The 17,258-nt window shown below is 42.2% G+C and overlaps 2 protein-coding genes across 11 annotated transcripts in view; one reads left to right on the forward strand and one right to left on the reverse strand.

Annotated features, from left to right (window-relative positions):
- The window catches only part of TANC1 (tetratricopeptide repeat, ankyrin repeat and coiled-coil containing 1), a 253,872-nt gene that overhangs the window by 176,940 nt on the left and 59,674 nt on the right, over positions 1-17,258 (reverse strand). For all 10 annotated transcript variants that reach the window (XM_055572465.1, XM_055572473.1, XM_055572470.1 and 7 more), the window contains one exon: positions 16,450-16,559. The gene's annotated coding sequence lies outside the window, so the exon portion shown is untranslated. The remainder of the gene's footprint in view (positions 1-16,449; positions 16,560-17,258) is intronic.
- The window catches only part of LOC129646396 (uncharacterized), a 60,706-nt gene continuing 59,903 nt past the window's right edge, over positions 16,456-17,258 (forward strand). The window contains exon 1 of the mRNA XM_055572487.1: positions 16,456-16,562. Within this exon, the coding sequence (XP_055428462.1) occupies positions 16,548-16,562 (15 nt within the window). The 5' untranslated portion in view covers positions 16,456-16,547. The remainder of the gene's footprint in view (positions 16,563-17,258) is intronic.

A 17,258-nucleotide genomic window follows, 5' to 3' on the forward strand; every position in this document is an offset into this window, starting at 1 on the left:
GGGAAAGACTAGAGATCTCTTCAAGAACATTAGAGATACCATGGGAACATTTCATGCAAAGATGGGCTCGATAAAGGACAGAAATGGTATGGACCTAAGAGAAGCAGAAGATATTAAGAAGAGGTGGCAAGAATACACAGAAGAACTGTACAAAAAAGAAGTTATCAAGTTCCTGCTAAATTAAAAGATCATACATGTAAGGATGTACTTAAAAACAAGCATGAGAGGATAAAATAAGAAATACTGTCCTTTTTCACTTTACCATATTACAGATCAAGAGTCATAGGTATAACAAAAATAAACACTGGCCAAACAGAATCCCTCAATTTCTGCCGCATAAAAACCTTGGCTTCTACCACACAAGTAGTATAAACATATGGTTGGATATAAATATTTAAAAATAAATATTGGAAAAAGTGGAGAACTTTGGTCCTCATTTCTTTATATATTTTTTGAGGAAGAGAGAAAAGACCAGCCTCTAGGTCACAACAACTGAAATTATCTAATGAGAGAAAATTTCCTATAATGTTCATTTAAAAGAAAATAAAATGAGCATATGACATTATCTTCAATGATCTGAAGTCACCCAGATTTTCTTGTTTTTCTACTATCCTTCAACATCAAAGTTTCCCAAATGCCACAAATTCTTCCTTTTAAAACTCAGGAAGTTAAATCAACTATTTAGTTTACTTTTACTTCTCAGATTTCTCCTTTAACATATAAACTCTTTGGAGATAGGCATAATGTCTCCATGTTATATGTTAAATAAGCATTCTGCACAGTGATTACAATGGTATATAAAATATAACAAAAGTTATCCTAGATTAAACAGTGAGATGATTTCAAAACAAGACAAAAACCTATTTCAGTCTGCAATCCCAATGGCAGTATCATAAACATGACCACTTTGTGTGAAATCACAAAGTAATACCAGCCTTCAAACCTTCCTCTTCTGGAGTGCCTTACTGCCTATTTACATTATTTCAAGTGGAATCCATGATCTGAGGGCAGGGACTATGTTTATTCTTGAACAGATACAAACAGAAGCCGGAACACAGTCTTCGCACCCACTCTGTTCTCAGTATTTGTTGACAGATTTAACTAGGCTGCAACGAACACAGATGAGCTATTTCCTCCAAATCAAGCAATTAAACAACATTTATAGCAGTTTATAAATTACAAAGACCATTCCTATATATTTTCATTTGCAAAGAATGCAAAAAAACTCAGTTAAATCCATGAGATACTTGGGAGGAAAATGCTGCATTTTACAATACCCTGTCATGTCCACACCTGAGTCAGCCTTAAAAATCTCAAGATAATAAAACCTTATCCAGTTATCCTGGACACCTAAACATATGCTCTTTGCTCACTCTATGGAAAGGAACTTCTTGCATCAAACCATCTACCTGACCTCACAGCAAAGCAGTCTCAGAAGGTGACTCCATTCTTCAGTCATTGAAACATATATATTATCATGTGAAACAGATCGCCAGTCCAGGTTCAATGCATGAGACAGGGTGCTCGGGGCTGGTACACTGGGATGACCCAGAGGGATGGGATGGGGAGGGAGGTGGGAGGGGAGTTCAGGATGGGGAACACATGTACGCCCATGGCGGATTCATGTCAATGTATGGCAAAACCAAATCAATATTGCAATTAGCCTCCAATAAATAAAATAAAATAAAATTTTTAAAAAGGGGATGTAATGTATAGCATGGTGATAATAATCAATAGCATTGTATTATAAGTTGGAAAGTTGCTAAGTAAATATTGAAAGTTCTCATCAAAAGAAAGGTGACGGCAACTGTGTATGGTGAAAAATGGTAACTAAACTTCCTGTGATCATTTCACAATGTATAAATTTGTCAAATCATTGTATCTTACATCAAAACAAATATAGTATTGTATGTCAATTATACTTCAAAAAATAAATAAAAAAAATAACCTACTTAATTTGTAAAAAGAAATAAATAAAGCCAGAGTAGCAATATTTACGAGTGAAAAACACTGGACAGTAAGACGTGCATACTCATTAAGAAAAAAAAATTTTTTTATTTCAGAGAAGAGAGACATCAAAAATATCCTCAATTTTAGGGACTCAAAAAATTTTCAACCTACTAAGATTTAAGACTCGTAACATGATAGTCATGACATCTGTAGGACTGCCTTTAGAACTTTCCTTTGCATTGGCAACTTTTACTATTTATTAAGAGAAAGGAAATGGGTGACAGCGGTGATGGGGGTGATGGTGTCTAAAGCAGCCTACAGGATAAATAATACGGAAGAGAGCAAGCTAGAGAAAACAAAGTCGAGTAGAGACCACAAAAGGAAACAAAGAGCTCTGCTAGAGAGGGCGCTGGCTGCTGCTGAAACTCATGGAAAACTGTATTGTTAATAGAAGCTTCCTGAAAGCAAGAGCCATATCTTGACGACATTCTTTTAGAGTTCCCAGGGGGCTGGGGAGAAAAACCAACCCTTGTGGAATACTTGAAATTCCAGGCAGTCTCTCTCACATTTTTCCCCACCCTGGCTAGTAGAGAAAACCTAGGAATCAGGAGACCTGACCCTGGCGTTGTGACAGGAAACAGGCCACTAAACGTCTCTAGGATGCAGATGCTTCATCCAGGAAAGTTGCAGGAAAAGAGAAGGGGTTATTGATCAAGAAATCAGAAAGCAATTGTGAAGATAAGTTAAAATAGCGGCCTTTCATATGGCTTAATATGCAGAGCTGGGGAAAAGGAGATAAAGTGCAGGCGAATGATGCCCTCAGACACAACAGACCTAACCATTTTGTCCTCTTTATTTGAAGTCATTCTACAAACTCTACCTTTAATTCTGCTGTTCTTTAAAATTAGGTTTGTCTTAGGCAAAAAGACACCAAGTTTGAGTATGAGTTATTAAAAGGAAAGTAAATTTACAGTCACAGGTAATGTGAATTTAAAAGAGTTCTGGGGGGAAAAAAAAACAAACAGAGTTCTGGGCATGAAGTTTGAACTCAGATGCTTAAGTTCTGATGCCCCAAATTCAGTGCAAACTCCCTATTAGATCGAAGTCATTTTCAACCCCTATTTAAAATACTCTGTAGAAAGATATACAAGTTGTTTTGAGAAACATGTCTTTAAAAATCTAAGTCTCCTAAGCTAGTATTTCATGTTGCTAAAAAATTACTACATATAAGTTTGTTTAAAGAAGTTTTCATTTTGATAACACTTGGCAGAAGAGAAATTTTACTTTTGGAAGAAAATATGAAGAAGTTGCCTGCTTCTGGCTACAAGATCCATTTTCCTATATTGTGAAGACATTTGTTTCATTCAACTTGGAATACCATCCCCTTCATAAAACTTTCCCAGGCCATGATAGTCAAAAGGTACCTTTAATTCCACACCTCACTTTGTACTATCAATCAAAATCACAGTGAAAAATGTTGAACTCTACAAATCTCCCATGGCATCTAAAAATGTCCCTTACATGTAACAAACACCTAGTAAGTCTCCTTAAATGAAAGAATAGCAGGGTTGTTATGGAGGGAAAATCAAAAATCAATAGCAATTCTCTCCCACAACAGATTTGGGCTAATAATGTAAGAATTCTTCTGTTACCAAGTACTAATTTCCAAGTTTATGGACAAAGTTATTTGACTTACACACGATGAACAGCACATTCCCATGGCAGGATCTGCTATGTTATCAGGCTTTCAGAAGTACCAGCTGCAGGTAGGTTTTATTTTGGGATTTTAAATACACACACAGAAGGGATAAGTACAACAACAGAGAAGCCAAAACCTGAAATCAATACATTCTGCCTCAAACCAGGAAAGGCTCAGATAGGGAAATAACCAAGTGCAGCTGCTGCTGCTGAGTCGCTTCAGTCGTGCCTGACTCTGCAACCCCATACATGGCAGCCCACCAGGCTCCACCATCCCTGGGATCCTCCAGGCAAGAACACTGGAGTGGGTTGCCATTTCCTTCTCCAATGCATGAAAGTGAAAAGTGAAAGTGAAGTCACTCAGTCATGTCTGACTTATCACAACCCCATGGACTGCAGCCTACCAGGCCCCTCCATCCATGGGATCTTCCAGGCAAGACTACCGGAGTAGGGTGCCATTGCTTTCTCCGAACCAAGTGCAGAGTTCCTGGCAATTATCATTATGCCTCCCAGGCCAATGGTTCTCATGCAGGATGGAGCACCAGCCTTGCAGAAAGCCCCTGCTCACCTAGAAGCTTCACCCAGGTGCTCTCCAACCAGGCACCTGCCTCCCAACCTAACAGCACGACACTGCCTAACTAGAGAACAAAATAACTGTGACATTATTGCCATCACCACCACCATCCAGATGGCCATAGATATTGAATTTATTAGAGAAAGAAAAGGCATTTCACAAGCCCACTTCAAAAAGCTATTTCAAAAGCTTCCTCTTAGAAGCCTTCCTGGTCTTATTTCACTTGCTTGCCCACCTGCCTCCTCCACTAGGCTGTGGGCCTCTGAATGGTCAGAGCCTGCCAAGCTTCACCAGCACAGTTTCCTCACTTCAATATCAACGGCTATATCAGAGAGGAACACAATCTTAATCCATCTCTAATTCTCAAAGGGAAAACCTGTACCTCAAAACACATTGCTAGCCTAATAAATTTAAGTAAACGTAACCTCCCTGTTTAAAATGCAAGACCCTGAGCATCAGAGGAACTTGTCCTGACTCTCCTAAGACAGGGTTACAACCCGATTTTCCAATTACAGAATAAGCACTGGGCTAGGTGTTTCATTCTGCACACATTCCTGAGTCTCCACTCTGCGCCAATCAAAGAGGGGCGCAAAGTATAATATGTTGGAGGAGGAAGACATCATCATCAACAAACATGGGCAGGAAGCCACAAGTCCAGGCCGCCCTTTTCTCTGTAAAGTGAAACTGAAGTCTGAGAGGAGCAGAGATGGTTCAGAGTAGCCCCTATAGAGAAGAGGAAGGCAAGCACAAGATTAAAAGGGCAGCTCAACAGTTCTGATTGCCCAACCAAGAGCAAGACACAGTGAAAGTGTGCAATTCTATCCTCCGATGCTCCGCCCCGAGGAAAGCATCCAGAGGACAAGAGGTTTGATCGGCCATCGGGTGTTGGCAGCGCAGGTGCAACGGGAGCGGTCGGGGTGCTCGTACAAGAGTACCCAGACTGGTGTGCCATGGAAGTGAGGCTGGACAGGAAGCAAGTGGAGCCCTGAGAAGAAGCACAGCCAGAGAGAACAGGGATGGTGTTTTGGAGAGATCAAAAAGCAAATACAGAGGGGTAAGTGAATGAAGAAGCTAAACAGAGGCTGTTTGATCCTCTTAATTTTAAATTCTTGGATATGCAACAATTCCAGACACTGTTAAAGCCCACATGACTGCCAACAGCACAGTTCACTGAAGTGGAACGTCCTCAAGTGAGGATCGGAAGCAAAGAAGTCAAGGAACTTGAATCTTGGCCTGGGAAAGGGTCATTCAGATGCTCCCTGCAGTAAGGGAGGCAAGGTTAAGGGTATCAACCACAACCCTAACAGCCAGTATTTACCAAAGTCTTTACTATATATCAGGTTTCCCTGGTAGCTTAGCTGGTAAAGAAGCTGCCTGCAATGCAGGAGACCCTGGTTCAATTTCTGAGTTGGGAAGATCCCCTGGAGAAGGGAATGGCTACCCACACTCCAGTATTCTGGCCTGGAGAATTCCATGGACAGAGGAGCCTGGCAGGCTACAGCCCATGGGGTTGCAAAGAGTCAGACATGACTGAGTGACTTTCACTTTCCTTTCTTTACTGTCTATCAGTTAAGTGGAAGAGTTTTATATTCTTCGGCAACCTCATTTTTAAAATCTTTAAAAAATCATTTATGGGACAGTCTCACTGATTCCTTTTTATAAATAAGAATGCAAAGAAAGGCTTAAAGAAATGAACAACTTCCCCAAGGGTACGCAATTCATAAAGGCGAAGCTGGGGCTTGAACCCAGCTCTGACTTGCTACCTCCCAAGTCCTCAATGAACCAGGGAGAGGGGAGCTAGGAAGGTGACCCGGAAAACACAGAATACAAATCTCAAAGACAAAGTGGCTTTTGCACGAGGGTGACAAACTACAGCTGTTATGGATCCAGCTGAGGAGAGCTGGGGAAAAAGCCAATGCCAGGCCACCGCAGCCATGAGGCCAAAGCCCGCGCAGCACCACCTAGGCTGTGGCTGTGAAGCTCAGTCTCTGCATGTGGTCCCACCCTTTCTCACACAGCTCCACGGAGGGGGTGGCCAGACCACAGGACACTGTCCTGTGTAAGGTTCACAGCAACTGGAGACCCCAGTCCCAATCCTCATAAAGGCGATTAGCTCCTTAACAGCCGCCCTGATTACATCTTCTTCTCTTTTCCCTTCTCCTTCCTGTGAAGTTTTCTACTTACATCATACAACAGAGTTATGAACCGCAACTCACATGGGCCACCTTCTTGATGTCTGACAATGACAGCTCCCTGAGTAAAGGCAGGAGGCGTCGCGCTATTAACTAGATGACCTTGGGCAAGTTATTTCGCCTTTTACTGGCTCATCCGTCTAATGGGAACACCGCTTCCCTTCCCGTTTGACAGGGTAATATCAAGTCTCTTCCACCTCTAGGTGCTATCATTGCAAAGGGGAAGCTTTATTTCTTGTTCACAGGGCCACGGTAATCACAGCAGCTGATGAACCATCACCACAGATGAAAAAGGAACTCCTCTAAGGAGTCTATGGCATGGGCTGATGATAAGTCTTGAGTATGAAAGGAGAAGTGATCCTGAAGACATGTCAGGAAGTCCATTTTTTCCCAAAAAGTGTTAACAGGCACTCAATCAATCAGTGCCAGCTGAATGAAGCCTGGTATTATAAATCTAAAGAAATTAAAATTTTTTAAATTGCACTGCATCTGGCCTCAAAGTGAAAAAGGTCAGACAACTTCAAAGATGCCCTGTGAAAGGCAGCTATTCATTACACCAAGATCTCTTGCTCATGGTGCTGACAGACGGATCTTTCACTTAAAGCTTCAGAATATAAGACGTCAAAATCCCTCCTCCACTTCTGTCCGAGCTTGCTATGATGCTCTGAATAAGGTTATAACCTCCCCAGGACTTAATTTCATTAGGTTGGGGATTCTCAATACCCGTGTAGTTTGCTTTTTTTTTTTTTTTTTTTTTTTTAAGACTCCCCCAGGTGATTCTGGTATACAGCCAGCAACACGCATTTAGGACTAATTATATTTCAGGCCCTGCTCTAAGCACTTGATATATATAGTCATTTAATCCTCACACCAGCCCTCTACAGAAGGTGCTATCAGTATCTCCATTCTACTGGGGCACAGAGAAGCTGGAACTTGCCCAGAGTCGTGAAGCTCACGAGGGCCCATCCAGGCAGTTGGGCTCCAGAGCCTGACCATGTAGTCCTATCCCATGCCTCCTTTTTGGAAAAAAGCGAGCGAGTAGCTCCCAGGGGCCTGGTGAGGTGGTGAAACAGACAAAAAGAAAATCTCTCTCTCTCCCTTATCTTGTAAAAGACACCTACTGTCCACTCCCTCAAGTTCTGCTAGGCACCCAAGCAGAGTTATTTCAAACTACCGTGTTGTTGATACGTATGATCTGGAGGCATCTCACAAGATACGTGCAAAAAAATGAGCACACTCAGGCTCACAGGTGGAAAATACTGGGAGATGGGCCATACTGTTGATGAAGAAGATACTTTGGGGCAGAGACCTCCGTGTCACATAGGCAATGCTTCCCCCATTCCAAACACTTACCCAGAAATAAAAAACTATGCTATTCAAGAGGAACTCAAAAAACATCTCCCCATTCTCACTGGAATGAACTGAATGAAGCTTGTTAATTGTGATCGGCTGGGGCAAGGAATGGCCTTGTGCCCAAGTTCTCCTCTGGACAGTTTTACACAGTCCAGTTAATGTAATGTGGTCTTAACCTTGGACATCAAAGTTCTAAAATAAATTAGGCAATGCCAGTGACAATGCAGTGGAGCCAAATCAAATACACAGGTGTCACGCTTGTGCATCATATGAGCATCCTCTTCCCACAGCTAAGGCAAGTATATCAACACATGGATCAAGGGCTTTTATCTGAAACTTGTAAGGAAAACGATCTGGGCCATAAACATTTGGTTGCAATTCAGTTCAGTCACTCAGTCGTGTCTGACTCTTTCTGACACCATGGACTGCAGCACGCCAGGCTTCCCTGTCCATCACCAACTCCTGGAGCCTACTCAAACTCATGTCCATCGAGTCGGTGATGCCATCCAACCATCTCATCCTCTGTCGTCCCCTTCTCCTCCTGCCTTCAATCTTTCCCCGCATCAGAGTATTTTCTGATAAGTCGGTTCTTCACATCAGGTGGCCCAAGTATTGGAGTTTCAGCTTCAGCATCAGTCCTTCCAATGAATACTGATTGCAGTACACAGTCTCAAACTGCGACTGCCACAGGGCCTATGAGAAAGGCCACGTGGGAATGTGTGCTCAGCCGCTCCAGTCAGGCTCTTTATGACCCTATGGCCTAGAGCCCATCAGGATCCTCTGTCCATGGGATTCTCCAGGCAAGAATACTGGAGTTGCCATGCCCTCCTCCAGGGATCCTCCCAACCCAGGGATTAAACCTGCATTTCTTGCATTGCAGCTGGATTCTTTACTGCTGAGCCACCAGGGAAGCCCCACGTGAGAATGGGCATTGGCTTTATTTTTTAATCCACTCCAACCGCCCCCCAAATGGGGGAATACCAGAGTTCCAGATGATAAAATTCAAAGACAACTCACGCTAGGAAACAAAAGCCAAACATGTAGAGGAGACCATTTTTTCTTTCTTTCTTTTTTTTTTTTTTAATATTAACAAATCCAGGCTCAAAGGAAGATAGGAAAGACACAAGGCTGTCATCCAAGTCAGGAGTATCTGACCTTTTAAGTGCCATGGGCTGCCTCAGCAATCTAGAGCCTCTAATCAGAATGTTTCTGAGTGATTTTGACACAGAAAATGCAATTACAGAGAAAATCAATTATACTGAAGCAGACATCAAAATATTTAAAAAGCAAATCTGTGATAATAGTAATGTGTGCTTCTTAACGCATAAATAACATGACACAGCAGCAGGTCTAAGAGCTACTGTTGTTTCCTGAGTGGTGATGGGCATAATTGATAGCTTAAACTACCTCCCTCAACATGATACAGAAGTCTATAATTTCTATGTGCCAAAGCCACAGGTGCTACTCTTATTCCATAGTTTATTCTCCCTTTCATGATTGAAGGAAAAACTACATTTTGGCTACAGTATAGCAAAATTTGCATTTTTCTACACCCATCAAAGTTCAGAGACCGTCTGCAGTGCATCCAATGACCCTAAGAGTTTGGGACCCTTACCCAGAGAATCAGGGTCAGACCCAACAGAACAATTACTCTGACTTGGCAAAAGCTCTGCAAATAGCCCAGGAGTTTCTAGAGAAACAGCAGCTCACTTTTATCCCACTCCTGGAACCACTGAAATACAGGAAATTAATCGGTAATTTACTGATTGGCACACATTAGCAGGATTGGGAACTCCACAAAGACATCACCCCTAACAATTATATGACAAGTTCCATGGCTAATTTTCACAGTAGTCTGTAAAAGTTCTATTTAACAAGAAAGTCCATCACCAACAAATTACTAACAACAGCTAGCCTGGCATCACAAGAGAGATACCTATGGAAATTTAGTGTGAGACAATATACAAACGCATGAAAGTCAGGTGAATATTAGGGACAAGTGTGTTTTATATTGGTTTTATTTTCTTGAATTCTCTTCTTATCCTTTTAAAAAGTATTTAAGGTCTAATATGTATGGCCTTCCCATGAATTGGACCAGGCTTCCACATGAGACTGGTACCCAAGGCTTGGCCTCTTCCGCCCCCACTGCTTCATACAACCAGGCCACTCACCAGATGCATGCCTTCATGGGGGATGCCCTAAGAAGATAAATACCATTCAGAGTCCAAAATACATGGACTCACATTGGGCTACTGCCAGTTTCTCATGGATCCTGGGTAACCGAGACGGTTTTTGTTTTCATGGTTAGGACCTACAAACAACAGCTGCAAAAGTGTAATACTTTTTCTAGACTAATAAAATTACCTAAATCTGGCTCACTGTTTCAGCTGTGGCAGCAGCCAAACTTCCCAGAAAGATGCAAGCCCTGTATGGTTTCCAGAAGATCTGGGATGGGAGCTCTGAGCTAAACCGGAGGCGTTCAAATCCAACCCAACAGCAAAAGATACAGTAACTAAATTCTGAATTACAGGATAATTCCTATGCGTGGAGATTACAAACATTACTTTTAGGAGTCAGATAAAACTTTAATCAAACCTATAAAGTTCAAGCACACTTGAAGTTATGTGACATGCCATATATGAACATCAGATTTTTTTTTCTCTAAAACACAGTGAAAGGTTCAATTAAAGCCCTTAACTCTGCAGGGAAGCCTTTGATCATAGATTCTGTCACCACCTCTCAACACATACAGACAGTATGAAACATATCTCAGACCTAAGGAACAAAATCAGTATTGTGAAGTGGCGTGGAAACCACACATACATATACACAGAGATCATGCTCCTTTCAAGTCGGGAGGGCTGGGGGGACGGGCACAGGAAAATGAGTTGCAGAAACTACAGCTTCCAAACTGAAAAGGTTCCTTAGACACAGTACATGAACACAGCTATCAAATTATTTTCTAAATATAAGTGTGTGGTCCCAATGCCTTCTTTAAGGAAAAACAGCTTCATTAGAACCCAGTGGAAAACAGGAACACTTTTCTTGAATGACTCTGCATTAAAGACAGTGGATACAAAACGGTTTTAGATAAAACGAAGATGTTGCACAGATGTTGTAAGTTGTCATGGTCTTACTAAAACATCTTTCTGCCACAGCAAAATATGAGTCCTCAACAGAGCTGGATATAAAATAATAAATATCTGTCCCTTGTCTTTATGTAATCCAACTTCCCAAGCTGGCTCCCTTCTGCCTCCTCAGAAACCTAATAAAGCCTATATTTCAATGTACTGATAATTCACTGAAAACCACAAAGCCATTCGTCTCCAACTCAGACTTAAGTTATGACTTTTTTTACAATTATCTCTTCTTATCAATACTGTAAATCTGTAACAAACAAAAGGCCTTTACTCCACAAATCCAACAGACCACCATAAAAATAACAGCCAAGGTGGGAACACAAATGCACCCCATAGTAAGTATGGTTATGTCTTTCACTATGAATAATCTGGTTTAGTCCTCACAACGAGGAGGTCGGAACTATAATTGTGCTGACAGATAAAGAAATTAAGGGTCAGAGAAACTTCACAGCCTGCCCCTAGCCACACCTTCCCTCTTTAAAAAAAAAAATTATTTTTAATTGGAGGATAACTGCTTTACAATATTGTGTTGGCTTCTGCCATATATCAACATGAATTGGTCACAGGTTTACATACGTCCCCTCCCTCGTGAGCCTCCCTCCCCCCTCAAGGCCCATCCCGCCCCTCTAGGTTGTCACAGAGACTGGGTTTGAGCTCCCTGTGTCATACAGCCAATTTCCATTTGTATCTATTTTTACATATATTAATGTATATATTTAAATGCTACTCTCTCAATTCATCCCACACTTTCCTTCTCAACATAGCACTCCTTGGAGGAAAGAACACTAGACCGTCACTTTTGGTACCCTGAGCCTTGGATCCCAAGATTAAATGATGCATAAAACCAGCCTCTGTTGCACAGCATGGGGCCTGAAGATAGGACATATAAAACTAATTGTTTCTGTGGAATTTAGAAACCATTCAACTTTCACTAAAGCGGACCCTCCCCTTAGAGAAACTTGTTACCAAAAAGGAGAACTATGATGGAAAACAAAGAACATTTCCTTCTTGGAACAGGGCAAAAGGAGAGACCTATAGGGAAACAAAACACAGAACTGTCTGTGCCAGGACTGCGGCCAACTCCATCCTCGCAAGATCAGTTAAACAGAACAATAAACCTCATTAGAACTCTGCTTTAATTCACCTGCCTAGTCTTAAATATGTAGGTTTCATAGATGATATCTTCATCTACTCCAAAACAGTTACATTCGGAACTATTAATAATAGCAAAAATCAGATCTACATATACTATCCTCATTATCAAGGTTTTTACTTGGGTCTTTTCTGCCTTTACTACTTTAAGCACATGAATGATTCAATCAACATGATCATAGGTCCAGAAGAGTTTATATTTTCACATGTTGTTATTTATAACCTAAAAAAGAGAGGCTCATCTGAGCAACCTAAAAAAGAGAGGCTCATCTGAGCTAGCCAGTTATCAACTCCCACAACTTCTTCAATTCTTCCAAACAGAATTTCTTAAAAGTGTCACTGAATTTTAAAGCACCTTCCCATAAAAACCCTTTGAGGGTAAGGAGCATGACCCCACCGTCCTAAGCTTGGGCTACCTAGCCAATATGCAGCTAATAAAAAAAATCAGGGGTTGAACCCAGATGAAGCCACAGAAGACACAGACCATGGTTCTTCCATTTAAGGGTCTTGTCTTTATCACCTACTATGTAAAAAAAAAAAAAAAAAAAAACACACACACATACATATATGGTGATACACAAATTTGGAAAAGTCCCTGATGCTGGGAAAGACTGAGGGCAGAAGAAGAGGGCGACAGGATGAGATGGTTGGATGGCATCATTGACTCAAAGGACATAAGTCTGAGCAAACTCCAGGTGATAGTGAAGGATGGGGGAGCCTGGCGTGCTACCTGCCGCCCACAGGGTCACAAAGAGTCAAACACGACTTAGCAACTGAGCAACTGAACAACAGCAACACAATTTTGAGTAAAACCCAGTTCCTGCCCTGAACACAGCCAACCTACTCACCAGACAGAAATCTAAATCTGTGGCATCATGGGAACAGAACAAGTCAGAGCGGCATGATGGTGAAGGTTTTGGAGCCACGGAGACCAATCCATAGGTTTAAAATCCCCAAACCCTAACTCTACTATGCTTCACCTTCCCTGTGATCCTGGGCCTGAAACTTAAACTGTCTAAATCTTAGAATCCTCATTTGTAACAGAGATGACATACCACAAAGTAACTGTAAGAATTAAAAACAATGTGACAAGTGCCTAGAACTATGCCTAGCAAGAAATACATACTACATAGGTGGTTGTGACGGTCTCATGTTATTCCATCTGCTTATATCAGCCCAACTACAACTTCTAAAACCCAATGAAATGTCAGTGGAATGGGCTTTCCTTTTTTCTATTTAGGATATTAAAATGATAGGGCTTTATCACCAATAACAATTTGGAGCTGACTGAGGGAGGGTGAAGGATGAGTCACACATTTCTGCCTTGAATAGTGCCAATGACCACAGTGGGAAAAGCAGACAGAAGCATGGGGGTGAGGAGACTTGGGGAGGTGGAGAGTGGAAAGCAGGCAACAATTAGGAGGAAAATGAGTTCAGTTTGGATATCTCAAAAGTACATATGAGTCATCCAAGTAGAAATGTCCAAAAGATTGTTTGAGACAGGGTGAACTTGGAGAAAGACCTGGGGGTCATTAGCATGTGGGTGGTGGCTAAAGCCATGGAAATACAGAAGTCACCCAAAGAAGCCTAGCAGACTAAAAGCAAAGCACCAAGGATGCAAGCCCAGGGAGTGTGCATACTTACTGGCAGGCACAGTAGGACCCAGGAAGAAATGAAAGGAGGAAAGTAGGAAAAATGCAAAGGAACCCAAAGGAGAAAGTTTCAAACGAGGAATGGGAGTGATCAGTAGGTCAAGAGCTACAGGAAAGTCTTGTCACAAGTCCTCTTAGAGGCCATCTGTAACCTTAGGAGCAGTTTCTGTGAGGTTGAGGTGATGGAAACCAGATGACAGGTCGTCGGTAAGATCTCTGCCTAAATGGTGAAATTCTTTGATTTCAAAATAGAAACTCACTGTTCTCCAAACCCACCAAAATATTAAAACCTCAAACAACCGATTACAAGGTGTTTTTTTCCCCCCCAAGAGAAAGGGAAATTTGCAAAAGAGACCCAGTCAAAAACCACAAAAGCCAGTTAACCTGATCTTTGCTATTAAGCTCCTATCTATTTCCTTGAAGCTGGTCCTCAAGGAGAGAGAAAAGAAAAATTAGCTTAATTCTCTACCACCCAAAAACTGGAGGAGGGAAAAAAGGGTCTAACTTACTAGATAAATTTCCTGTCCAATAACTCTCCAAGGGCAATGCATATAAATTGCTATTTCAACATTACCTTGAGAAATGTGTTGCCACAAGTCGGGAGAGACTTTGGTTTCAATATGCAAATCCCTGCATACTTTGGTAAAATTCCATTTAAGCAGAGTCCCACCTGGATTTCTAATTAAGCCTGAGCTCTTGTTAAATTTAGTAGATTGTTCCTCAGCATCATTTTCCTCATTCTTTGTATACTTATAACTGTAGAAAGCGCTTTCCTAGGCAATTTTAAATAAAAGTTATAAAATGGTTCTATGATGCAAATTATAGCACTACAAGGGACTGTTTGGCTTGGCAGTATAAACTGGTAAAACTAGTTAGCAGACTTCAAAAATTATTCCCCCAAAACATCTGCTCAGGCTAGAAAGAGGTTTTTGTTTTTTTTAAGTCTACTCCACATACAAGAATTTATACACCATCACCTCTTGAGAAGCTTAAAACACACGCACGCGCACACACACACACACAGATAGAAAGCAACTGAACAACAACAAATCTAAGTTGTGTCCAACTCTTGCGGCCCCATGGGCTATAGTCCACCAGGCTGCTTTGTCCATGGGATTTTCCAGTCAAGAATACTGGAGTGGGTTGCCATCTCCTCTTCCAGAGGATCTTCCCAACCCAGGAATCGAACCCACATCTCCTGCATTGACAGGTGGATTCTTTATAACTGAGCCACCAGGGAAGTCTAGGTAAGTAGGTAGGTAGGTAGATATATACATAGCAGGGACACTCTCTCCATCCCCCTATTTCCAGTTCAGTAGGCCTAGGGGGAGTCCTAGTATCTTAATTTTTAAAACCTCAAGGGAGATTATACTGTGTCCTCCCCTGACATGCTCCTGTTGAGAAGCTTTTATGTTTTGGCAGGATCTGCCAAAGTGAGGGGGGGGGCAGACAGTGGGGATGGCAACTGTCCACTGCTTCATGGACGAGCAAGACACAGTTGGAAAGGTGACTGCAGAATATGAAGTCCTGCGAGCAAGCCACACTGTACAGATGGCAGAGTGCATCTGCACATCGCACGGACGTCTCAAGAACACTCAGGCTGGAAGCAGTTTTAACCTTGACCCCGCCTCCTAGGGAAGAGTGTTTCCAACACCCACAGAGAAGAGATACAGGGCAGAGCCTTCATTCCCCAAGTCAACAGTTCTGTCCTGGGCCTCCTGGAGACTTCTGCTCCACAGCCTCAACTGAGAGCATGGGAGCATGAATAACAACAGTCCTCCAAGCTGTGCCCACTCAGGATGGGACTGGAGACTCCGTTCTCAGTCAGTTCTCTCTCCTTAAACGAAAGAGGGAATACTTGAGTCCTACTACACGCTACACACTGGAGACAGCAAATACAAATGAAAAGGCGTACAGAACAAAAATCTTACCCATCAGGAACCTCCAGTCTCACCAAACACCTTGCATTAGGTACTTTTGTTTCACGATTTACATGTAAGATAGCAGTACAGGAAAACCACAGTCCAGATGTTTAGCAACGTGTTTAAAGTTCTTAAGGCCACAAGAAGCCTCCCTGAAACCCAGGAGGGGAGTAACTCCAAACAGGTTAACAAGACAGCATGTAGAACAGATAAGAGATGGATCCCAAGCTATTGTAACTGGTATGGCCCTAAAAAGGCAGCCTGGGAAGACGTCTGGGTAAGGTAGGTGTAAACGTCCCTTTATTTGTCACCTGGTGACTATAGGGAAGTTCATATTAATTATTAAACTTCAAAAGCTATTCACAAGAATTGGGGAAGAGAAAAATGATAAAGAAGTAAACATCACAATGTATTCATCTATTGAATTGTTCTGTTGTACACCTAAAACTAATGCTACGTGTCAACTACAACTCAATTTTTAAAATATATCAAAAACAGACAGCAGGCTGACACCATTAAAAATCTAAAAATTTTAATCAGTTCTACTGATACAATATTTTTGGTGCCCCCCCAAACCCTGAAATGGGCACCAAAAAAGGTCAGAAAGATTTTTAAAGAATGTTATCAACACATCCCTATTACTAAGAGTTCTTTGACATAGTAATTAAGTCATGGATTTTTTTTTTCCCAATTCTTCTTAAATTTCTTTGAATAAAAAAACAATTTACCTTCAACAGCCACAGAATTTTTCAGAAAATAACATACTGTGGAAAACTTGGCCTGTAGAAATACAGCTTTTCCCTGGGTCTCACTCACCTTGCCTCACCCCAGACTCCACTTGCTGGCAACAGAGAGCAGCTGTGTCACTCGGGGGGCACCCCGAAAGTTCCTCTGGATCAGGCGACTACAGCAAGATGGGACGAGAACTGAAAAAAGAAAAACCAGTCAGTACACTCGTCCTGTAACACCAGAAGCACAGAGTTTATAAAACCAGCTACAACCAGGACTTCAGAAAAAGCCATGATGGACAGGAAAAGCCATCAGTATATACATACTTTAAACAGGGGAACAAGGTGATGGGCTGGCAAACCAAGAAAACTCATTCCTCCTCCTGACAACCTCTGCCCAGGCTGACCAGGGACTGTCACTGAAAGCCTCGTCTTGAGCAAGGTACTGCAACATTCAAACTACCTTCTCTAGCTTGGGTTTTCTCTTCAGCTGATACTAATGAGTTTGCAGCCCAACAACAAGAGTCTCAAAGGTTTCAGACAATGAGCCCAGAACCTTGCTAAGGCACTCACGGTGCTGAAGTTCCCCAGAATATTTTCTTCCCATATTTCTTGCCTCACTCCCCACAGGTCCCTGCTCTTTAAACGACTCACCGTTTCCGAACACACGGCCCAATCTCACACCTTTGCTCTCCCTGTTCCCTCATCCGGAGACACCGCCCCCACTCCGGAGATTAGTCATCCTCCAAACACAGCTCAAGTACCCCCTGCATGCCCGGCCTATCCCCACAGCACCTCGCCTCTGCGCACAAAGCCCCTCGCAGGCACCTGTGTCCTAGCGCCTGCTTCCCTCTGCCTTGACCCCGCCCCTCCTCCCCAGCTGGCCCCTCCACCACC

The sequence above is a fragment of the Bubalus kerabau genome, chromosome 3 (assembly GCF_029407905.1).
Source record: "Bubalus kerabau isolate K-KA32 ecotype Philippines breed swamp buffalo chromosome 3, PCC_UOA_SB_1v2, whole genome shotgun sequence".
Lineage (NCBI taxonomy): Eukaryota > Metazoa > Chordata > Mammalia > Artiodactyla > Bovidae > Bubalus > Bubalus kerabau.